This window comes from Zingiber officinale, chromosome 6B (genome assembly GCF_018446385.1).
Source record: "Zingiber officinale cultivar Zhangliang chromosome 6B, Zo_v1.1, whole genome shotgun sequence".
NCBI classification, from domain to species: Eukaryota; Viridiplantae; Streptophyta; class Magnoliopsida; order Zingiberales; family Zingiberaceae; genus Zingiber; species Zingiber officinale.
This window is the reverse complement of record NC_055996.1, coordinates 102,080,521-102,104,624: the sequence shown is the minus strand read 5'-3', so window position 1 is coordinate 102,104,624 and position 24,104 is coordinate 102,080,521. Positions and strand designations below refer to the sequence as shown.

Below are 24,104 nucleotides of genomic sequence, written 5' to 3'. Positions count from 1 at the left end.
TAAAATAGAATTAAATAATGCTTTGAAAGTTTTTTTAAAACATTTTTTAAAAAAAAATTAAATATTAATTTCTGACTTAGAAATTATTTTTGAAAAATTCTAAAAATTATGTTTCTTAGAAATTTTTCTTGGAAAATTCGTTATTACACAATTTTTTTTAAAACTTAAAAATTTGCTAAAATTTTTTTTCTGTTACCCCGTTTTTGCTATGATCAAAGGGGAAGAGATAGGTACAAGTTTAGAGAGGAGAGAATTTTTTTTTGTTAACTCTTATTTTAGTACTTGCAATTTTATTTATTGCAAACTAATGCTTAACATGCTAGTTTAGTAATTTTCTTTAAAATTACTGTTTTGTGTCTATTTTTACCCTAACTTGAACTTGAGTTGAAGCAAATCAAAAAGAGGGAGATTGTTGGTCCCCGTGGGTGTTTTGATGTGATCAACTAAGTTGGTTAGGTCCTGCTTTGTGTTTGATCCCTGTGTCTGAGTGTGCAGGAGCTTAGGAGCGCAGGAAGTCAAGCGGAAGACGCAGCTAGCGAGAAGGATGGCACGGGAAGGGAGCCGACGGGCTCGGTGCGTCCGAAGGACGAGAGAGCCACGGAAGAGTACTCCGGTGGACGAGAAGAACGTGCGTGGCGTTCGAGGGACGAGAAGCCGAACGGAAGCCTACTCGAGGAGAAGGCCGAAAATTGGGTTCGGGTGAGCCCTATTTCGGTTGGCCGGAATCACCCAAAAGAATGAGACTTCGGAAGACGAAGCAAAGAAGCAACCAAGCTGGAAATGCTGCCAGCCAGCTTGGAGGCGCCTCCATCAGGCTTGGAGGCGCCTCCAGCTTGAGGGCGCCTTCAACCCCTGTTGAAGGCGCCTCGGACCCAGCAGATTTGAACGTTAAGCTTTTGGATAAAGTTTTATCCACCCACTCGATGGAGGCGCCTTGGACCCCTGTTGGAGGCGCCCTGAACCCTCGAGATCAGATTTCCAAAGGCTATTTAAAGGCCCTTGGAACTAGGAATTCTACAACAACTCAAGCAATTAATTCTGTAGTACTTCCTAACAACCAGTGAGCATTTCAAGTGTGTAAAAGGCTTCTCCGCCTTCAGCAAAGGAGTTTTCTTACTGCGCTTTTCTTACTGCCCTGGATTAACAACCCTCTTGGTTGTAACCAGGTTAATTTCTGTCTCCTTTTATTTCTGCTATTAATTTTATTATAGTTGCTTTACTTTTGAGTTGAAAGATCCGAGGAGGGTATCATTTTAATTTTTTCAGAAGCAATTCACCCCCCTCTTGCCGGCCTCCGCTGCACCTACAGAATTGTATCAACAATCTCCATAATTGGGTGATTTCTCCTGCAATCTCCATATATTGTCAAACATCGAAACCTAAACATCGAGACTTAAATTTGAGCCAACTCAAGCTTAGTCAACCTAGTCAACCTTGACCTAGAGGATATTGCACCAATACTAAATTGTTGTTCTTTTACATATTTTGTAATAGTAAACTCTAAATCACCCCGCCTAACCCTCTCCATGTATATGGTTACTTAAAGCATACTACTTTCACCTTATTTACCAGGGCTTCAACTGGGTTATATCTCATATTTTTATTCATGGCATGCTTTACAAGTGCATTCTTGAACTCTTGTCGAGAAGACAAAAATCTATCCAATGAAAAATTCATCCACATCTCTTGCCTCTCATATAGGCCTTTGTAGCAATCAAGAATTTAGAATATATGGATCATCAGTAATTGTGAACTCCTCCTCTAAGTCACTTTACTGCTATGGGGGAAATTTATATCGTTCAATCTACATATTATTAGCTAAGAATTCTTGTATATTGCATTGTAATTCCTCTAAAATTGGGATATGATGCTCTTCCTTCTTACTCCAAGTAGAATCAAAGTATTTGACAAGTATCATATCAGGATTTTGAATCTCATCTTCTAGGTCACTGCACCCCAAATCAAGAGATAAATCAATAGCAAATAGTTGGTCACTGCATCCTAGTCTTTCTAGGTCCATATCCTAGTCTTTCTAGGTCACCTGATGGACCTAGGGTTTTTGGATATCGACAAAATTACAATTAATAGGAACAGTTGAGCGAGGTGAAAGTAGATATAATGTCAAACATTCCTTTTGATTAAAGAATAACATCCTAGTCTTTCTTGATATTACAGACCAATTTATAGCAAATACTATATGTACATAACTAAATTGTATCTCTATTCTTCTACTAAATGTAGTCTTGCTTGAAATTTATCCTTCTATGTCAATTTTCTTCAAAGCAGTAACCCATTGAAGTAGCACTCTTTAATGCCTCTTTAATACCTTACGACAAAACTCAAGCTCTCTACTTACTCTATTGCAATGCTACATAAATGCAAGAAGAGATATGGCAAAGCAGGAAGAGGTTCATGTTGAAGTTGTCAATATCAGAACATAAAGAGGAAAGAGAGAGATAAGGTGACGTGCATTCAAACCATACAAATAACTTTTGATTTATAAATTTTAAATTATGGTTCGGATGCATCGAAAAATGGCCTCTGGAGAAAAGGGATTTAGGAGGTTGGCGGGAGGGATAGGAAGAGAATAACACTATTTTTGATGTTCTTTTTGATAGTTTTAAAACTAGAATGCTTATTTTGATAAATAAATAAATGTGACCGCTCTTTTTGATAAAAAAAAAAACTGTTGTATAAAAGTTCAAGGTTGATTTTGAAGACAAATAGAATAGCAAATACTAGCAAATATTTAAACTTTGTATTCAACTATTCAAGTAGTTGTTTTACAAATTTTGGTGTGTATTCACCACATATCCTTGGGTCATAAATAGACCATATTATTTAACTCAACAATAAATTACATGAGAATATATACAAATAAAATAAAATATTATAAGTATAAGATAACTAAATTAAATTAGGTATATGATATAAAAATTATGAATATTTTCTAAAATAAATTATCTTTGTAAAAGTTTCAAGTGCCAACTTGTTTACATATTTGAGTTGATTGCTTTTGTATCTTTGTTTGTTTATTAGATCTTTAGGTGAAATTCATCATCCTAACGATCTCATATAGTCAGTCTTATAATTATCTATAAGGAGATAAATCAGGAAATTATAGTTGGTCACTGCAGGAGGACATTTTTTTCGACTTTACCGAGACTTGACCTCTTACTTATTGGAGATAAATCAGGAAATTATAGTTGGGCGCCCCCTGGGCGCCTTGCCCAGGGGGAGCGTTATCTGCATGGTCCAAGTGCCGAGCTAGGAATTTCATCCAAACGCCAGTTGTCGCGAGCCATTGCGACTGGTATAGAAGTTTACCCCTCTCCAGACATCTGGAACCCTTCTAGGCGCCCCCAACTAGGGCTATAAATATAGTCATGGTCTCAGAAGGTAGAACAACACTTGTAATTGATTATTCTTTAGTCTTGTTCTATAATTGAGTGCTTTAACTGTTGTAAGAGTCTTCTCCGCCTGAAGGAGATTGTTTAGTGAGCTTTTCATCTTCCTTGGATTAATAACCTCTCCAGTTATAACCAAGTAAATTCTCTGAGCTTTTTCTTTCTTTAATTAGTTTTCTTTTGTACAAGTATTTATGTTAATATAGCTATAAAGTCAAGAAAGGGTTGTTTTTATTGTGCAGGTTATTCACCCCTCTCTAGCCGGTCACTAAGGGACCAATACCTTCAAAAAGCAAGTCATGGCAGGAAAGACTGGTTGGCCTGACAGTTAAAGTCAAGAAGTGGTCAATATCACCAATAAGAGCAGGGGTGCGCCTGAACAGCCCATGCGGTCGATCGAACCTTGAATTGCCGGTTGGATTTGCGTGGCCGATCAGGCCTCGTATTATCAGTCTGGCATGAGTGGTCGATCGAGCTTCGAAGCTCGCAGATCATCTTACGTGTAAGCAGAGTGCATGGAGTAGCGAGAACTTGGTCGACTAGGCCTTCCGATTGATCGGATTTTGTACCTCAACTCGGGGGCAAGCGAGTAAACCTCATTGCTAAGTATTAAGTAACTCGACCAACTGCTCTGTTGATCGGGGCTATGGGCCAATAGCACATAGCGTTCCTTTGAAGCCACTGGATAGGTCAAATGCAAACCAGGTCCATGCCCATATTCTTCAAGATCGAGCTATCATCCCTCTTAAATGGTGGTCGGTCGGCCTAGTGTGGGCCCCAAACCCAACGCCTTCGCACTCTTTTTGAAAGTTTGTGTCACGAAAGATAAAGAATATCCTATAGATAAACCGCGCTTTCGAAGCTTCTATCCTATCAAATCATAGAAATTTGCAAACTTATTTAAGAAAAAGTGTCATCACTAGTTTATGACTTGCCCTTTTTTAAGAGTGCTTTGGAAAACATGTAAATGCTTTGATATACGTGCATAGATACAACAGTGCCACTATAAAAAGAGGTCTCTATCTATAGACGGAGATATGTGATATTATATTTTTCTACACAGACTTTGTTATCATTTTTTTACTATTTCTCTCTATGAATTCTTCCTTGACCTGATACTAATGCTCTCTGTGTTACATATGATAATAAAGAGTCTTTTTTTTTGGTCAATAATAACATTCCTAGTGAAGGTAAATAATAACATTCCTAGCTAATTACCTTCACCACTTTTAGAAAAAATTAGCAACGTGACCAAATGAACGTTTAAGATGATTAACAATGTCTGAGAAAGTAAATACTAATAAGGAGCTAGATATATGGATATAAATGAACCAAAAGGTTTGTGAGTTATTCGGAGTTCGGTTCGATAAAAAGTTCGTTCGATAAAAAGTTCATTCGAATTCGTTCGTTTATCTTATCGAGCCGAGCTTTAGCTCGATTTCGAGCTTGACAGTTTTATCGAGCCAAGCTCGAGCTTAAGGATATTCGGCTCGTGAGCTCGCGAACATGTTCATTTGTAGGCTCACGAGCCAAAAAACAAGCCTTAAAACGAGTCTTAAATTGAACCAAAAAATGAGCTCTAAAACGAGCTAAAAAACGAATTCTAAAACGAACCTTAAAACGAGTTTTAAAACGAAAAAAAAATGAGCTCTAAAATGAGTCCAAAAACGAGCCCGAGCTCGCTTAACGAATTAGGCTCGTTAACTATGATAATCAAGCTAATAACGAACCGAGCTCGAACTATTCACGAGCTTGATAATTCCAAAACGAGCCGGGCTCGAACCTTGTAATAAAAGTTCGATTCGAACTCGAGTCGAGCTCAAACCTGAATATAATTTAAACGAGTCGAATTTGAGCTTAATATTATTCAATTTGATTCAGCTCGTTTACATCCTTAGCTAGATATGATATGCCTTGGAACTTAGAAGATAGATTGAGAGAGATTTGCGTCCCCCAATGGAGTTGTGAGCATGTTGTAATGGCGGATTTAAGCGAGTCATTTGTAAAGTGATGATAACGGGACCACGAGCGTCGTAATAAAGAAAAACTATGAAACAAATGGGATAAGAGCATATTTAATAGGAAGAGACTATTAACAAAAAAAAAAAAAATTTGAATGAATGTAACATAAATAGGATCTTTCATGATTATATATATAACGTTAAATTGAAAATGTTCACAGCGGGCAATACAAAATTTAACATTTCATGATTATATATTTAATTTAGAAAAAACATCTTATAAATATATCATAATTAGAAATCGAATAATGAATATGGTGATAATTTAATATCATTCCATCCAAAACATGAATAAAAAATAGAACAATTCAATACATGAGGTTTTTATTATGCGGAGTTTCAATGAAAGATCTATTATACATAATTTTACTTTACTTTTTATAAAAAAATATTTTTATAATTAAACCTGTGATCTTTTAGTTACAACCTAATAATTTTACTATTATTCATCCAAGACATAAATAAGATAACAAAATTTCATGTCAACCTGAAAGTAGACAAAGAATTATTTGGATGAATTATCCAAAGTATATTTTACTACTACTTGAATATTCACTATTTAGTGACTATTAGTTTGTTGGGATGGATAGTTGGCTAAATACTGATATTGTCATTATAACATTAGTCGGGTGTCTGTTATTTCTTATATATTATTCAATTGTCAAGATTAATAATTTATTTTTTCTATATTAATTTAGAGTTGGACTGAGAGTGAATGAATCGGTTTTTACTACTATAATTCCTAAGCAGAGGAGGACATTTTTATAGGACCTGATTCGTCGGCTAAGATATGATATTACTTAGTTAATCATTTGACTAGAAGATAGAGGAGGAATAAAAAAAAACTAGAATAAAAGAAACAGAAGCATAATAAAAACAGAAAAAGATAAATAGATTAATACAGTTGATTTGAATTGAAGGGACAGAAAATCATTTTTACTCCTGAAATATGAAAAAAAAAAAAAACATAACGAAGTCTTAATCCTAAAATGGTCGAACACAGTTATATATATATTCGGGGCGGAGCAAGATTTAATAAAAACATTGCAATTCTTTCGTCGTCTCCCCCGCGCGTGCGACAGAGCGGGCGATCCAACAAGGTAACGGCGAAGTAGGGCGCCGGAAGCCACTAGAAGCGGAAAAACCGGCGGAAGAGAGCGGCATCACCTCCGATTCGGCATCACTTCCTCCGCAGATTCCCGGATCGACAACTCTGCTCCATCGATCTCCTGCCGGTGAGCTCCTTCCGATGCCGCTCCCTTGTAATCCTTTCTTTCTTCTCGAATTGTAGGATTTCCCTTGCGGAATTTCGGTTCCCAGTTCCCGCGTGCTGGAATCCTTGCATTGTCTTTCGTCTTGGCGCTCGATTAGTATATGACTTGCTGTCGCTGAAAAGATTTTTTTTTCCCCGTGTTAGGGTTTCGATCTTGGAGCTCGGATGCAGGCAGTGCTGACCTCGAGATGAGCGTTGAGAGCCCCGGGGCAGTCAGAGGGTAGGGTTTTGACTGCTCGGGTCTATCTCTGGACCCCCATCTAGGGTTCCCGTGAATTCCATGGGAGAGGGGGGAGTCGCGTGTGCACCCTCGCAGCGAATCATGGAGCGCCTCCCGATTCCGGAGTCACTCTGTGGGGGCAAATACATGCTGGCTTCGAATCCCTTTACGACGGAAAAGAGTGCGAGGAATGTCGAGAGGAAAGATGATGGCGAGAGGAAAGGTGAGTCTGGTGGTGAAAAAGATCTGAAGCTGGATAAGAAGGTGAAGAAGGTGGAGTTGGAAAAAGGGGAGTTTGTGCCGGAGAAGCATCGGAAAGGGGAGTTGGAGGAAGGGGAACTCCTTAATGGGGAATTGGAGAAGGAGGAGCTCCGAAATGGTGAAATTGAGAAGGGAGAGTTTGTTCCCAGGAAATTATGGAAAAGTGAGGTTGTGGTGGGAGGAAGACGATTGGGAGATGAGGTGGCAAGAGGAGAATCATTTTCAGATCGACGGAACAAATCAGAGCTGGAAAGAGGGGAGTTTGTTCCAGATAAATGGAAGAGAGCAACAGAACCGGATAAGACACAGGGTCACTCAAGCAAAGGAAGGAAGGCCGATGTGGATAAAAATGAAGTACTAGAGAGATTGCGGAAGCATGACTGGGATTATTCCCCAGAGAGCAGTCACCAGAGAAGTGATAGACGCCCAAGTGATGTTGACTCTAGGAAGAGACCATCATTGAGATGGGATGGTGGTGCGTCTGACAGGGATGCTAGGAAATTGTCAGGTGAGGTTAAACATGATAGACAGCATTCTAATTTGTCTGATCATTCAGGATCAAGGACTACTCGGAGGGCTGAAGAAGTTAATCGTTCTGGTAATTCTTATAGATGCCATAGAACTGAATCTTCCTCTGCTTCCAGCAAGTATTCGTCTTCTAGGCTCACTGATCCATCCTTTTCTTCTGGAGGTACTCATGATAGACAATGCCGCAGTCCAGGCCATTCAGAGAAGTCATCAAAAGAGCACAGCCACCACTTTGACAGCAAAGACCATAGTCCTCGACGCATCAACTGGTCCCCACATGAGAAGAGTCGCCGTTTTGATCATAGGGATCACACTCTGAGCCGTTCCAACCGATCTCCACATTCACGGGTTCGTCACCATGGCCACAGAGACCGAACTCCAATGCACTCAGAGCGGTCACCACATCCACATGATATCCGACATTCTGCTGATCATCGAGAATCAAGCAAGAAAAATAAAGTTAGTGAAAAGCTTCAATCCAGCAGAAATGATGACAAAGTGGGAGGAAAGGATCATGGTGAAAAAAATATAATTAATAGTAAGTCAAATAAGAGCAATGCTGACAGAAGTATTGCTGATAAACTCAGCAAGGAAAAGCTGTTACAGAATTCAAATAGACAGTCTATTGAGATTCCACCTCCTCCTCCACCACCTCATCTTCCTCCTCCTCCTCCTCCACCTGTTCTTCCTCCGCCACCACCTTCCACCCCAGGAGCATTTGAAGATGCATCATCAATGGAAGAGGATATGGATATATCAGATACTCCACCCCGTGATCCCATATCATCTGATTTTGATGCTGGAAAATGGTTTTATCTTGATCATTTTGGCACTGAACAAGGACCTTCAAAGTTAGTTGATCTGAAATGGCTAGTGGATAATGGAGTCCTCCTTTCTGATCATCTGATAAAGCATGCTGACAGTGATAGGTGGGTTACTGTCGAAAATGCAGTTTCCCCCTTGGCGACAATAAACTTTCCCTCTGTTGTATCAGATGTTGTAACCCAGATGGTAAGTCCTCCAGAAGCCCCAGGGAATTTGTTAGTTGATGCTGCAGTTCTATGTCAGGAAACATCCAATTCCATGCCTCTGCAACAGGATTTTGGTACAGATGAACCTTCAATTCTACCAGAACCTATCCAAGCTTACCATATAGATGAGAGGGTAGAAATGTTGTTGGATGGTTACAGTATTGTAGATGGAAAAGAGCTTGAGATTATTGGAGGTAACTTTATTGATTCTGCTGTTTTTTTTCCTAAGCCCTTAATATTAGATGCAGTGTAAGGTCTGTTTTTGCCCAGACTCTGCAGATTCTACTCCTTTAAAACAAGAAAAAGCCTACACTAGAACGGTTTCAAGTTGATTAAATAACTTTCAGCTTTTCTTAATGAGTCGTGATAAGCTACTCCATTTTATGTCAAATGTCGAACCTAATTTTATTTTATTTTTTGAAATTTTGCTATCTCACAGAAGCACTGAGTACATCGTTTGGGTATGTGGACTGGGAGAACTGGTGTCAATCCGAAGGTATTCTACATTGCTACTGTCACATCTATATGACTATATGAATACATACAAAGAACCTCCTTTGATATTCTGTAGTTTGAATATGCAAGAATTAGCTCATGATTCTCCAGTTATTCTCTCCTTTTCAGTTTCCAAAAAAGAAATAGAAAAATGACAATATAAATTTATGACTTGTCACCTTCCTTTCCTCTTTCTCGTTTTTAATTACTTACTGGCTACTTTAGTCTTGTATCTCCTACTACTTCCATGATTCCTTTAAGGGAGTGCTTGGTTGGATGGAATGGAAGTGAGGAATGGGAATGAGATTGAAAGTTGGTGTTTGGTTTTGGGTATTGATGGTGGGTCCCACGGATTCAAACCCCCAAATATAGGATTGGGCCATTACCAAGTAAAATGAGGGGAATGGGAATCGGATTGAAACCCCCCATTCCCATTATTTACTTCAATGAATCTCATTCCTATTCCCATTCTCTTCCGCAAACCAAGCACCCTCTAAATCAATAATAGGTAAAATGATATAAATCTTTATATCACAAAACAGGAGAGCTGATGTTGGAAGATGGTAAAAATGCTTGCACATTTTTGTTGAAGTTTCTTATGGTTACCAGAATGGATATTCCATACTCTTTGACTCTGATTTTTTTTTTAAAGACTAATAAGTAATGACTTCGAAACTGCAAGAACTAGACTGTCTCTTCAAGTTTGATTTATTCTTTTAATTATTTTATTTTCTATGTGTGGTTTGTAGGTTTCTCGCGATTCAAGGCTCAAACACCATTACCATACCCAAGAAATGGAGTTGCTATAGATCAAGAAAACTTCTCAACACAAATGACTGAAATCAGGCCAGTTTTTGCACCTTCAGAGATGGATCATTTTGTTCCTGGTGGTAGTTGTAGTGATTGGTTTTCTGGGAGGTGGTTTTGCAAAGGTGGTGACTGGAAGAGAAATGATGAGGTTAACCTCGAACGATCTTGCAGACGGAAATTTGTAATCAATGAAGGTTATCCTCTTTGTAAGATGCCAAAGTCTGATAATGAGGATCCTCGTCGGCAAAGAAAGGAAGATCTCTATTATCCTTCCCGGAGTAAAAGGCTTGATCTGCCAGTATGGAGTTTTGCATCATCTGATGACAATAGTGATAATGGTAATGATTCAAGTAAAAATGCAGTTGCTAGCAGATCAATCCAGACTAAGCCTTTGCCCCTTAGGGCTATGAAGGGTATAATTCTTCCTGTAGTTCGAATAAATGCTTGTGTTGTAAATGATCATGTTTCTTCAGAACCTTCTGGAAAGGTTAGAAGCATTGAGTTGCACCCTTCAAGATCTTCGCGATCACACTCTAGTTGTGAAAGGAATTTGCTTCGTGAAGAGCCCTCTCGTTCAAAGAAGGCACATGAACATGACCTACAGATGCTGCATCGATGCCAGGCTGTCCTCAATGTTCCAAGGGATCGGATTTGCACTATCGATGATTTATCTGTTGATCTAGGTGATTGGTTCTATCTAGATGGTGCTAGCTGTGAACATGGACCTTTCTCATATTTGGAATTGCAAGATTTAGTTGGTAAAGGTACTATATTGGAGCATAGCAGTGTCTTTAGGAAGAATGACAATACTTGGCTTCCAATAACTAAGAAACTGATATCTTCCAAACCTATAAATACTGAAGATGGGGCAGGCACACCATCTGAAAAAGGTTGTTATACCCTTGAGCAGTCATTGCTAAACAGTGCTAGTAGTGCTTCTCATTCACTTCATGACTCACATCCTCAGTTTGTTGGCTTTACACGCGGTAAGCTGCATGAACTTGTCATGAGGTCATATAAGAACCGGGAGTTTGCTGCTGCTATCAATGAGGTTTTGGATCCATGGATCATTGCAAAGCAACCAAAGAAGGAAATGGATAAACATTTCCCATTTAACTCAGCTATCACAAAAAGCTCAGCTGTGTTAGCTCATAATTTGTCAAGCGATACTATCTGGAAATCAGGTTTGATTCTTATTGATGTCTTGGGTAGTATGCTTATTCTTTGTTATATATTCTGTCGAATTCCTTATACATGTGACCATTAAGTTACACTGATCACTAGTATAAGGAATTGGATTCTTATGGCTCTGTCACCAATACCATATTGGTAGGATTGGGCAGGAAATCAGTTGATAAAATTTATAATGTGAATACAATGATATGGAACTGTAAGTGATCCAAACTCATATAATATCTTCTGACATTTCTTTAATTTAACAATGAATATTAGCCATAGTTAAAGGTGATACTAAATTATCTTCAATTCAGTAACTTTAATATGTTTAATATTATATTCTATTCATTTTATTTAGTATTAAGAATGAGCATACTAGTAACACCTGGTAGAAGCTGATAACACTATTATGCATATTGAATTTCATTACTTATTTTTAATATTTTGTTATTTCAATATTTATTTAGCAATTAGAAATATTGGACATGGTTTATAATATTGTTCCATGTTGGTCAGCATGAGGACAACATCGTAATCTGCTTGCAAATCAACATGTGAAATTGAGATGAACAAATGGATGAAGTGCATCTATCATGTGTCATGATCATCTTGTTTCACCCTCTTTTGTTTAGGTTTGGTGCTTGACCCGAGCACCAATCCTACACGTATAAAAACATCAACAATGATTTCCATGAGACGAGGGCTTCTACGAACGTTGTGAGAGTTGTGAGCATATGATAATGGTCTTTATGACGTGAGATGATAGCTTTGTAGATCACGGTTGTGCATGAGACAATGACTTTCATGAATACAACTTGTCCAAGGCACTCTATGAGACTTCTAATCGCTACACAACTCTCCTCTCCTCTCCTCTGCTTAGGTTGGCGCTCAACACAACCATCGGCACTAGCAACAACATGACCAACACATCTCGTTTGTCAGGGGAATAAAACCTTGGCTTGGAATGTGATTCTTGCTATTGAATAATTTTAAAATTTTAGAAATTTTCTTTGGCATTTTTAAATTCTAAAACAATTAATCTAAGTAAACGATTATATCAGGCCTATATGAATATAATGTGATGTATTAGTTAATTAATATGGATTATATATATTAGAATACTCTATAATCCCTTTCCCAGATACTCTTGTTCGCCCACTTTTTGTCGTGGCCACTAAAGCCAACATATGCACTAAATATTACATACATTACAACATTACTTGTGTGATGTATCCTTCACTAAGGAAGGCTTCCAGATGATTAAGTCACTCTTCTGTTGTGACATTTTTCGCTAAGACCTCTTCATCTCCAATATGGTGATGTTCTAACTTCAAGACTCACTCTCAGTCCCTAATAATATTGGTGAAAACCTCTTTTCTTTTGTATACAAGGTATAGGAAACCATGTAGGCTCTGAGAAAGATTTGAATTTCCATTACTTTGGTCTAATAGTGTAATGTGATTAATATATTAGCCAATTTGCTGATCTGAGAATTTAGGTTTTAAGTTATGGTATATGTAAAAGAGTATAAGAAATAAAGTAATGGAGTATGCATTGTTTTAGATAGCTCGTTAAAATATGAATTATTAGTAGTTAGGAAGGCGATAGGGTTATAACTCATAAAATAGTGGCAGTGAAAAAAATTATTAATATAATTAGTATATATGCACATCAAATAGGATTAGATGAAGACACCAAATATATGTATTGGGAATACTTAGATGAGGTAGAATAAAAAATTTCATCAAATAAGATATTTTTAATAGGAGGAGATCTAAATGGGCATGTAGGATTAAGAAATGAGGAATATGATAGAGTGCGGGGTTATAGTTTTGGAATAAGAAATGAAAAAGAAAAACTATGTTGGATTTTGCGGTAACATATGAACTTATAATAGTTAATATGTTTTTTAAGAAAAGAGAAGAATATTTGGTTATGTTTAAAAATGGGAACAATAAGTCACAAATATCAATAGAAGGAAAATGTGCACGACTCTTAGAATCAAGTAGTGTAAGTTAAAGGATGAGAAATAAAATATTATTGTACACTTGTAAGAAAGAAGGGAATGGGGACATCTGTAGAATACTTGAAGTGAGAGAGAGGAAGACAAGATATATTATCCAAATAAAATGCAATAAAGATAAATACAATAGGGTACTGGTGCATGGTGAGGAAATAAAAGAGGAAGAGGTATTTTCATCAATTTTTAAATGAACATGCAAATGTAATTTAGATAATTTAAGTATGTTAGAGGAGTATAGAAATTTAAATTTTTATTGAAGAATTGAAACTTTAGAAGTGGAAGAGGCTTTAAATGGAAAAGTTGTTGGATCAAATGATATTCTGATACAGTATGGAATTGCTTAGGGAAGCAAGTTATTGAATTATTTACAAAGCTATTCAGCCTAAAATTAAAAATGAGAAAAAAAGACTTGATTAGTGGAGTGTAATTACTCTAGTTCCTCTAGATAAAAAGAAAGGAGACGTACAAAATTATGTGAATTTTAACGGCATTAAACTAATGAGTCATACTATGAAAATTTAAAAAATAGTGATAAAAAAGACTAACGAAGGAAACAATAAAAAATTAATTTGGATTCATACTTGCAAAGTCGACAATAGAAGTTATGCATATTCTCAAATAACTAATTGAAAAATAATAGAAAAAGAAGCAAGTCTTACACATGATATTCATCGATTTAGAAAAAGTTTATGACAGAATTTCATGGAAAATTATATAGAGAATTTTAGAAAAGAGAGGTGTTAGCATTACATATATTGAAACGATTAAGGATATGTTTGAGGATGTAATGACAAGAGTGAAAGATTAACCTAAAAGTTTCCTATAAAGATAGGGTTATATCAATCTGCAATTTTAAGTCCTTATCTTTTTATACTAATCATGGATCAACTCATCAGACACATCTAAGACATGTTACCATCGTGTATGTTGTTTTATATTGTTTTCGTAGATTAGACACGTGAATAAATAAAAGCTAAACTTGATTTTTGGTAGGAAACACTGAAAGTAAAATGTTTTAAGTTTAGTAGAATAAATATAATATATAGAATTTATGTTTAGCAATATAGTAGACATAGTAAGACAATTGCTAAGATAGAAAATGACGAGTTATGTGTTTTCAAGTATTTATGATTATTTTTACAAAAGGATGGAGAGGTTGAGAGATGTTTTATATAAAATACAAGTAGGATACTTGAAATGGAGGAGAGTGTTAGGTGCTTTTTTGTGATGGTAAGGTACTTCTAAAATTTAAAGGGAATTTCTATAGAACGACGGTTACACCTGCTATGCTATAAGGATTTGAATGTTGGGTTATGACTCGAGCACACGAGAGTCGCATAGATGAAGATGCTAGAAATAAGAATATTAAAGAGAAAGTCAGAATTGCACCTATTGAGAGAAAACTCCAAAAGACATATTTCAATGGTACGTACATACTTGTATTTAGAAGAGCAATAAATGCTCCAGTTTAACGATGTAAAATTATGATAAATACACATATTGTACAAGAGGTAGACCAAAGAAGACTTGGTTAGTAATGATAAAACAGAATAAAATTTATTTAAATATAGATAATGATATAATAGGGGATATGGTCCAATTACATAGGAAGATCCATATAGTCAACTCCACTTATAGGGTAATGCTTGGTTGTTATTTTATTTGTTTGTCTCTTAGCCTCAAGTGTCTCACATCCCTTAGCTGCTCGTCTATGTTGTGTTTTCACTGCTAAACTTTGTTGCACCTACTGTCAATCTCAATTTTGAGTGTTTGCCTTTGCTGCTAATCACTCACACTCTCTTTCATCTTCTCAAAGTATCTGCTGTCACCAAGCCTTCAAAAAACAAGCAAAAAAAAAAAAAAAAATCAATTTTGGCCTTTTCATTCTGGTATTTCCAACTGAATCTGTTAGATACAAGGTGTTTCTGGCCATTTCTACTGTGTTCTAGTATACCTCAGAGGCTTCTCTGATTCCTTGGTAAATCTAGGAATGCCTCCTGCAGATTCTGATTTGGAGTAGTTGTTTTGGAAACTGTGCTATAAACACAGATATGTAAAACACGTGAGGATGATGGTCTCATCTCTGAGTTGTATAAATCCTTTTATTGCCATATATTTGTATGGTTTTCATAAAAATTGGATAGTAGATATTTCTGCTTTATGATCATTTGTTCGTTGTGTTATCTATGCACTAGAGCACTAGGCATGTGCTACCTGTTCTATAGTGTTAGTTTCTGGATTTTTTGTTCCTTGAATATAATTCAGTGGTAGGATAAGATTCATATAGCTGAGCCCAACATTTTTTTGTGACTTAATCCTATGCTTTTATGCAGAGGAAGTGATGTACCATGATGGAAAAAGACCTCGATTGCTCATTGGGGATAGTGATGAGGACTCTGAAATGGGGGAGACTATACTGATGAAAGAGAAGCTTGATTTATCGTTTGAGGATTTATATTGCGAATCTGATATCTTTGCGGATATTGTTACTACTTCACTGGCAGAGAATGAAAACTGGGGTCTGTTGAATGCACCTATTCTTGCTAGGACATTTCACTTCCTAAAGAGTGATATGAAGTCTCTTGTCTACTCTGCTGCAACATGTAAACATTGGAATACATCAGTAAATTTTTACAGAAATATCTGCAAAAATGCTGATTTGTCCTCCGTCGGACCAAAGTGTACAGATGCTGTATTTCGCATGCTTATGGTATGTGCACTTACAGTTTGTTTAAACTTGTTTATTTAAGTCATAAATACTAATTTTAGCTCGTCTCACAGGGTGGTTTTGGCAGGAAAAATCTTACATCCATAAGTTTAATGGGCTGTGTCAATGTTACTACTAGTGTTGTTGAAGAGGTCCTCCAGCTGTTTCCACACATATCTTTTGTTGACATCAGAGGATGCTGTCAGTTTAAAGAATTACAAATTAAATATCCAAAAGTTATGTGGATAGGAAGATCAGGTTCAGCCAAAACAAAATTTTTTGAGGAATCTCATTCAAAAACGAGAAGCCTAAGGCAGATAGCTGAAAACAATTTCTCATTGTCGAGAACTTATCGCTCCTTGAATGGTTATCTGGATGATTCTGATGATCTAGGAAATTTTGACATTGACGAGCCTAATTCCTTCAATAGAAACACTATTTCAGGCCTCCAGTTCAAGCAGGGGTTTTACAAGCGACCCAAGTTACTTGATTCTAGAAGGTCTTCAGAACTTCTATCTAGGGATGCACAAATGAGACGTTGGTTGCATAGGAAGTCTGAGAATAGTTATAAAAAGATGGAGGAGTTTATTGCCAGTAGTTTGAGGAGTATCACAAGGGGGAGCAAGTCCGAAATCTTTATACCTAAAGTATTCCCAAAATTATTGTATTTCAATTTATCTATTTATTTATTTTATTTTGATACCTGTAATAGAAGGGGAGCCTTGGCGCAACGGTAAAGTTGTTGTCGTGCGCACAGGTTCGATTCTCGGAAACAACCTCTTGCAAAATACTTGCTACGTACAATTGACCCTTTCCTGGAACCTCGCATTGGCGGGAGTTTCGTGTACAGAGCTGTCTTTATTTATTTATTTATTTATTTTGATACCTGCAATAAAGACCATGTTTTGATATGGATTATGTTTTCACATCACTTGGTGTTTGATTTCTATTTCAGATTTCAAAAATTGAAGATAGGATGAAAAGTGGTTATTATGTGCGACATGGCTTGAGCTCTATCAAGGATGATATTAGTCGGATGTGTTGTGATGTGTTTAAGTAAGATATTGGATTTTTGCTTTTGTTAGAAAATGAAAAATCTGAATTCTTTTCACCAGATCTTTTGAAGCATTAAATGTTTTTATGGTGTTCTCATTATGTCGGTCTTGGTAGCTATAAACTGCCCTTTTGAGATTAAATTCTACTTAATTTATCCAGTTACTTAGAACATTGTGTATCAGAATTTTTGTACTCCCACAGCAGGTTTTAACTAAACTGTTCACATTTCTGTAGATCAAAAAGACAGAATGATGGAGACATGAAAAAGATTATCTTTTATTTCCTTCAATTGATAAAGAAGTTGGACAACCCAAGGTTGATTAGTGAAAGAGATGAGATGGCAAAGGCAGCCAAAGACAATTCTGATGCAGGAGCATATATATCTGAAAAATACAAAAAGAAACAAAATAGGACTTTGGGTGAAAAGAAGGCCACAAATAAGAGTGCATTTTATTGCGATGGAGGAACAGATAATAAAGCTTCTGCATTTGATCGTGAAATTAAAAGGAGTCTCTCCAAACTAAAGAAGAGAGATATGGATTCTGAAAGTGAAACATCTGAAGAGCATGAAAATGATTTCTCTGATGAAGATGAAAGGAGTGAAGATGAGAGTACTGCTTCTGATACGGAAAGTGACATGGAAGTTCATACAGGAAATTCAACATGGGAGTCAAGAGGAGATTTCTTCTGCAAATTGGAGGAGTCCATTGAGTCAGCAGCAATATATGACCGGGAATGGGGTGCTCGCATGACTAAAGCTGGCCTTGTTCCTCCTGTTACTAGAAAGTATGAAATCATTGACAAATATCTTATTGTAGCAGACAGGGAGGAAGTACGAAGGAAAATGCAAGTTGCATTACCTGATGATTACTCTGACAAACTATTGGCACAAAAGAATGGTATTGAGGAGTCAGATATGGAAATCCCTGAGGTTAAGGAATATAAACCCAGGAAATCTCTTGGAGTTGAAGTTATAGAGCAAGAAGTATATGGCATAGATCCTTATACACATAACCTCCTCTTGGATACTATGCCAGACGAGCCAGAATGGACTCTTACAGATAGACATACATTTATAGACGAGGTATTATGAATGCGTATGGATTACATTTAAAGTCTTCTTCCCTTTATATTATTTGCATTATTGAATATTTGATACTACCTGCACTGTTCTGTCAGTCTATTCTCCGAACATTGAATAAGCAAGTCAGACAATTTACTGGTTCTGGTAACACCCCAATGGTTTATCCTTTGCGGCCTGTTTTAGAAGAAATGCAAATGAATGCAGAGGAAGGAGGTGACAAGCGGTCATTGAAAATGTGCCAGGCCGTCATAAAGGCCATGAGGAGTCGCCCGGATGATAACTACGTTTCTTATAGAAAGGTACTTCCAAATTAGGTGCACGAAACTAGATAGGATCCTTTTCAATGTGGTTCCCATTTTGTTAATCTTGATATTTGTTTGTTGTATCAGGGCCTTGGAGTTGTATGTAATAAGAAGGAAGGATTTGAACAAGATGATTTTGTTGTTGAGTTTTTAGGAGAGGTATACTTTTCTGGCTTTCTTTTATACATGGAAGTATAAATTTGTAAGTTTCATCATAAATTAGTGAGGCAAATGTCTGTAGATCACTTAAAATTTTAGCAGATAATCTGGGTCACTTGGTTTAGTTTTTCATGCTATTCAACATGAAAGCATCTTTAAGAATTCAAATCTGAACTTATCTTAAGATAATATAATACTATTCTTTATAATGCAACTCTCTTTTACTCTGGTGACTACAAGCAAACATTCCTTTCACCATGCTCGCCTATAGAGAAAATGGAACCTGCAGAGAAATTTTTAGGACCTTAATCATAGCAATAGGAAGTCCTAGTGTAGTGTACTGTGTAAGTGTGTTTCTATTCTATGATGAGTTGCTGGGTAGTACTGGAAATCTTTTTCTTTAATTTCGCTGCTCAAGCTTAGATGTTTCATTTTGTTTAAATTCAGGTCTATCCAGCTTGGAAATGGTATGAAAAGCAGGATGGTATTCGGTCCCTGCAGAAAAATAGTCAAGAACCAGCTCCTGAATTTTACAACATATATCTGGAGAGGCCAAAGGTGATTATTGTTGCTTGATGTGAATTATCAAGCCAAATACTAGTTTGTTGCATTTTATTCAAACAGCTAATTTTCTAATTTTTATATAATAGGGTGATCTTCACGGGTATGATCTTGTTGTTGTTGATGCTATGCACAAAGCAAATTATGCAAGCAGAATTTGTCACTCATGCAGGCCGAATTGTGAAGCAAAGTAAGCGATATCTTCTATAGACCTTTCTCCAGATGGCTATTTGTGTTTTGAAAGAATTACTATTTTTAATTTTCAGCATGGTTCCATGATAAAACTGATCTTGCTCATATTTCTAGACTAGTTCTCTGTGGGTTTATTCTTTTATGATCCAGCACAACACACTGAATGATTGTGTAATCTTCTTGTAATAGCAATGCTTTTATTAATATCAAGGACAAGCTTCAGCAGCATGCTAACTTTCTACTGTGCTTTGTGCCTGGATTTTCTTACATCTCTTTATACAACTTTGGTGATACATATTTTGACTTGACAATCATCTTTTTACGATATTTTTGAGACGGTCATGCACTAGCTGGCAGTAGTTTTTTTTTCATGTTAAAAAGGAAAAAAAAATATTAATCTATGTAAACAGGAGACAGCCTTTTCTGTTCATGCATTACTAGCAAAAACTTCTAAATTGATCTTACTTTCCTATATGTCTAAGATCCATGTGTAATCTTCTCTGTCAGCTAGAATGCGTGAACTACGACTTATTCTTCACACAAATCTTAACAGAAATACTTTGTTTCATTTGTACTTGTTTTTTTTCCAACTTAATTTTCATTATTTATCTAGTAAATGTGATATTTATTCATTGAAACCTGGCACTGATGTAGTCTCAAAATGTATGTTTTAACTGTTTATTATTCTGGATCAGAGTTACAGCTGTGGATGGTCAATACCAAATTGGTATTTATTCTCTAGTACCAATTGGTTATGGTGAAGAAATCACCTTTGATTACAACTCTGTGACAGAGGTGTGCATCAAGCCAGCGAAATGTATTGCCCTATTTAACTAGGGTATCCCCATTCTCCATTGTGTAACATCTTCATTCTATGCAGAGCAAGGAAGAATATGAAGCGTCGGTTTGTTTGTGTGGTAGTCAAGTTTGCAGAGGGAGCTATCTGAATCTGGCTGGGGAAGGAGCATTTGAGAAGGCAAGTAATAGAGAAAATGTGCAGTGACTGAATTATGTTATTGATCAGATTTTTGAGGTGCCAATTGGCCACACTTGGCCTATGGGGGCACTGCTGATTCCACATCCCTTTTTTTTTTTTTGCAATCTTTTATTCATCGATTGCTGGTTCTAAGTTCACTGAAATTAAATTTTGACCACCTTATGTAATGCATCAGGTTTTGAGGGATTCTCATGGAGTTCTAGACCGTCATAAGTTAATGCTAGAGGCTTGTGATGCTAATATTATCGTACAAGATGATTATCTTGACCTGGCAAGGGCTGGTCTGGGACCTTGTTTGCTTGACGGATTACCTGATTGGCTTGTTGCTTACTCGGCTCATCTGGTGATTTCTCTTACTACCTTGCATTTTTGTTTTCTATATTTTGGTCCATCAGTTGATGATCCCTGTCCCAATGAAGGTGAGGTTCATAAACTTTGAGAGGAAAAAACTACCTGATGAAATTCTGAAGCATAATTTAGAGGAAAAGAGGAAATTTTTTTCAGACATATGCCTTGAGGTTGAGAAGAATGATGCTGAGATTCAGGTCGTGCTGAGATCCATGTTCTGTTATCCTGTTTGTTCTGTCTGTTTTCCTTCGAGTGTTAACCTTCTCTTTTGATATTCAGGCTGAGGGTGTATATAATGCAAGGCTTCAGAATATTGCACTCACTCTTAATAAGGTATTCTCTCTCTCTCTCTCTCTCGTTGGCAAAAATGTCATCCTTTCTTCCTACATTGAGATGCATGTATTCATGCGGTTGCTCATAAGTCATGCCACGAGCTTAACCTAAGGCCAAAGTGCATAACTCCTTCCAAGATAACCTTGTCACTGTTTCCTTGGAAAGGTGGAGAATGAGAAAGGAGAAGAAAGGAGGGTCGGTGGAAGAAAGCAAAGGGAAGTAACTTAACATTTTTCTCTCCTTATTCCTTCTGAGAGGAGGAACAAGGGTAAAGGAAAGTTCATCTTTGCCCTCGTCTTCATTGCCAAGTTTGTTGTTCTACAATTGTCGTTTACCAGACCCCCCACAAGCCTTTTTTCCTTTTTGGCAACCTTCCCAACTACCAATTTGACAAGGGCAGTGTCAACTGTGTTTCCTAGGAGGGTGGGGAATGAGAGAAGCAACAAAAGGAGGGAGATGGTGGGAGAAAATATGGGGAAGTAAAATACATTCTTTCTCCATGTTTTCTTTTATTAATGGAACAACAACTGTTGTCATCTGGCTTGGGGGTATTGGAACTGGTCGTGGTCCCAACAATGAAAAGATTCTTTGCTCCTGTGCTACACTAACCAATGAAGCAAAAATGATCACTGTGGTTATCACACACAAAAAGGAGTCTTGTCTGATTTAGCAATGTTTTGAAAGAAAACTTGCCCAAATTTACCTATCCTCTCCCTTCCATTTAACTCCTTACAAAGAAATCATTAATTTTACAAAAAAAAAACTCTTCTCTCTTTCCGAAGGAAACATGACAGTAGTGTGAATTCTAGTTTCTAGTAATATGGGGGACCAAATTTTGACATCAAATTGTGATTTAGGAAAGTAATTGGATATTTTAAATCTTTTATCTGTGTATGAATGCTTAAAAAAATGATGATAATGTGCTGGTGGTTGATTAAATTCTCTTGAATGCTGTTTTTATCTAACAAGTAATGCGACATCACTCGTGGCCTAGATATTTTGGTTACCCTTGAAATTTTTTGATCTTAGATTAGAGATATTTGTTCCACTGTATTTGTTGTTAGCTTTAGCTCTAAGTTCATTTTCAAACTGCTTCATTGTCGCACCACTTCTTATTAGAACTTATGGATTCATAGGAGGATTCTTTCAGAGTGATTGCACTTTTTACCACTGTTTTTGGTGTTCATGATTTTTCCTTAAAACTAATTTTCACTATATATTGATCATTGCGGGACTATGCAGGTAAAGTATGTCATGAGGTGTGTGTTTGAGGATGCCAAGAATGCTCCGCCACCGATTGAAAAACTTACTGCAGAAGGAATGGTTTCAGTCCTCTGGAAAGGGGAGGGTTCCTTGGTTGAGGACTTGCTGCATTCCATGACACCTCATTTAGAACCAAATCTACTTATCGATCTCAAATCCAACATTCAAGCTCATGATCCATCTGGTTCCGATAACATTGAGACTGCACTCCGCAAGTCTTTGTTATGGCAAGTCTTAGTTGCGAAATGTATCGTCTCCCAATTACTTTGCTACATTTAGATTCTTACTATAGTACATTCTTTTATCAGGTTGAGGGATGAGTTACGAAATTTTCCATGTAGCAAGAAGTGTCGGCATGATGCTGCTGCTGACTTGATTCATATATATGCTTATACAAAAGTGTTTTTTAAGATTCGGGTAAGTAGGCATCAAATGGTTGTACATGAAAAGAGAAAATTTAGGCCATGTTTGACATTTTGAAGCATGGATGCAGAAGTACAAGTCTGTTACATCTCCCCCAGTCTACATCAGCCCCCTAGATTTGGGTCCCAAGTATGCTGATAAAATGGGGTCAGGCTTCCAGGAATATTGCAAGACGTATGGTGAGAATTATTGCTTGGGTCAGTTGATCTATTGGTACAGCCAGATGAATGCTGACCCAGACTGTCGACTAGTGAGAGCTCGCAAAGGTTGCTTGTCGCTGCCCGATTTCTCCTCCTACTATGCAAAGACTCAAAAGCCATTGCGAGAACATTACAGTTTACGAACTGTGCGATTTATGATGTCACGGATGGTGAGTGTGTTCCCTATTCACATTATGCAATTACAATTTATGTTGAATGATTTGATTCTCAATCGACTTTGCAAAGATTCATGTTGAATGATCTGATTATGAAAACATTGTAATGGTGGTAATAGGAGAAAGAACCGCAAAGGCCATGGCCGAAAGATCGAATATGGCTATTCAAGAGCAACCCTAAATTTTTTGGCAGTCCAATGCTGGACGCTGTCCTCAATAAATGCCCCTTGGACAAGGAGATGATGCATTGGCTCAAGACTAGACCGGCAGTGTTTCAAGGCTGATGAGCAAGTGCAGCAGCCATGCCACCATATACCTCCATTCCTGGTGCGTCCATTGACCACATTCTTTTGTTCTCTGTCAAATAGGACTCCCCTTAGCCGTGGAGAGTTGCTTGTCTGAAGCAGCATTTCCACACTTGTACAGTTTCCCCAGCATGTAATTTGTATTTTGATTTATTTAGGATAGTTGATCATTGATCCAATGTAGTATTTCTCTCTCTCTTTTTTTTTTTTAAGTTCCATCTGCTAGTTTTTTGCCTGACACAATGTACAGATATCAATCTAGTTGAGAGTAGGCATGGAATCACCATATGGCAACTTCTTGTGCTATGTTTCTTTGTAATCACAGCTACTCTTGGCTTCAATATTAGTTGAGTGTTTAACTTTTATTTTGTAGCCTCATTTACTTCTAAGACTGCTGTTCTTATATAGTGGGATTTATATAGTGGGATAAAGTTTGATTGTTATTGTATTTTCTTCTAAGATTGCTGATTTGGCCATGTCACCACACTCTTGGACATGACAAACAAGCAAACCAGCATGATTCAGATCCCCCAACTAATGTTTGCATCGACTAGTGATGTCTCCACGACAACATCCAACAGTCTCTATCCATTGCCCTTCATCAAGGACGCCCAACTGCTAATATGCAGAAATGGCACCGATAGCAGACTTGATCAGCTCTGACTCCACCGACGACCATCCATGGGAACTTGGAAGAGCTCCAAAGTTTGTTTTGCATCTCCATGGTGCAAGTAGCCATGTGCAAGAATGCCC

At 37.1% G+C, this 24,104-nt stretch overlaps 1 protein-coding gene across 2 annotated transcripts; it reads left to right on the top strand.

Moving 5' to 3' along the window:
* The first annotated feature begins 6,454 nt into the window (after positions 1–6,454).
* Positions 6,455–23,716, top strand: LOC121988548 (histone-lysine N-methyltransferase ATXR3-like). Of its 2 annotated transcripts, XM_042542021.1 has the most exons (22): positions 6,455–6,663; positions 6,846–7,780; positions 7,874–8,935; positions 9,181–9,237; positions 9,986–11,230; positions 15,579–15,955; positions 16,027–16,599; positions 16,908–17,008; positions 17,243–18,092; positions 18,188–18,391; positions 18,482–18,553; positions 19,001–19,111; positions 19,204–19,304; positions 20,002–20,101; positions 20,187–20,282; positions 20,479–20,646; positions 20,723–20,848; positions 20,931–20,984; positions 22,227–22,474; positions 22,556–22,664; positions 22,741–23,040; positions 23,166–23,716. In XM_042542021.1, the coding sequence occupies exons 2-22, from the start codon at positions 6,982–6,984 to the stop codon at positions 23,328–23,330; spliced, it is 6,918 nt and encodes a 2,305-aa protein (XP_042397955.1). In that variant the 5' UTR covers positions 6,455–6,663; positions 6,846–6,981; the 3' UTR covers positions 23,331–23,716. The 2 variants fall into 2 exon arrangements, with proteins under 2 accessions (XP_042397955.1, XP_042397954.1); XM_042542020.1 differs by having other exon boundaries at positions 6,846–8,935.
* Positions 23,717–24,104: the final 388 nt, after the last annotated feature.

What these genes read in the sequence shown, in the direction of transcription:
- LOC121988548 (XM_042542020.1), top strand. Translation starts at nt 6,982, where the DNA reads ATGGGAGAGGGGGGAGTCGCGTGTGCACCCTCGCAGCGAATCATGGAG. An exon ending in CGATACTATCTGGAAATCAG is followed by an intron (nt 11,231 to 15,578) that starts GTTTGATTCTTA and finishes GCTTTTATGCAG; the next exon opens with AGGAAGTGATGTACCATGAT. An exon ending in TTGCTTACTCGGCTCATCTG is followed by an intron (nt 20,647 to 20,722) that starts GTGATTTCTCTT and finishes GTCCCAATGAAG; the next exon opens with GTGAGGTTCATAAACTTTGA.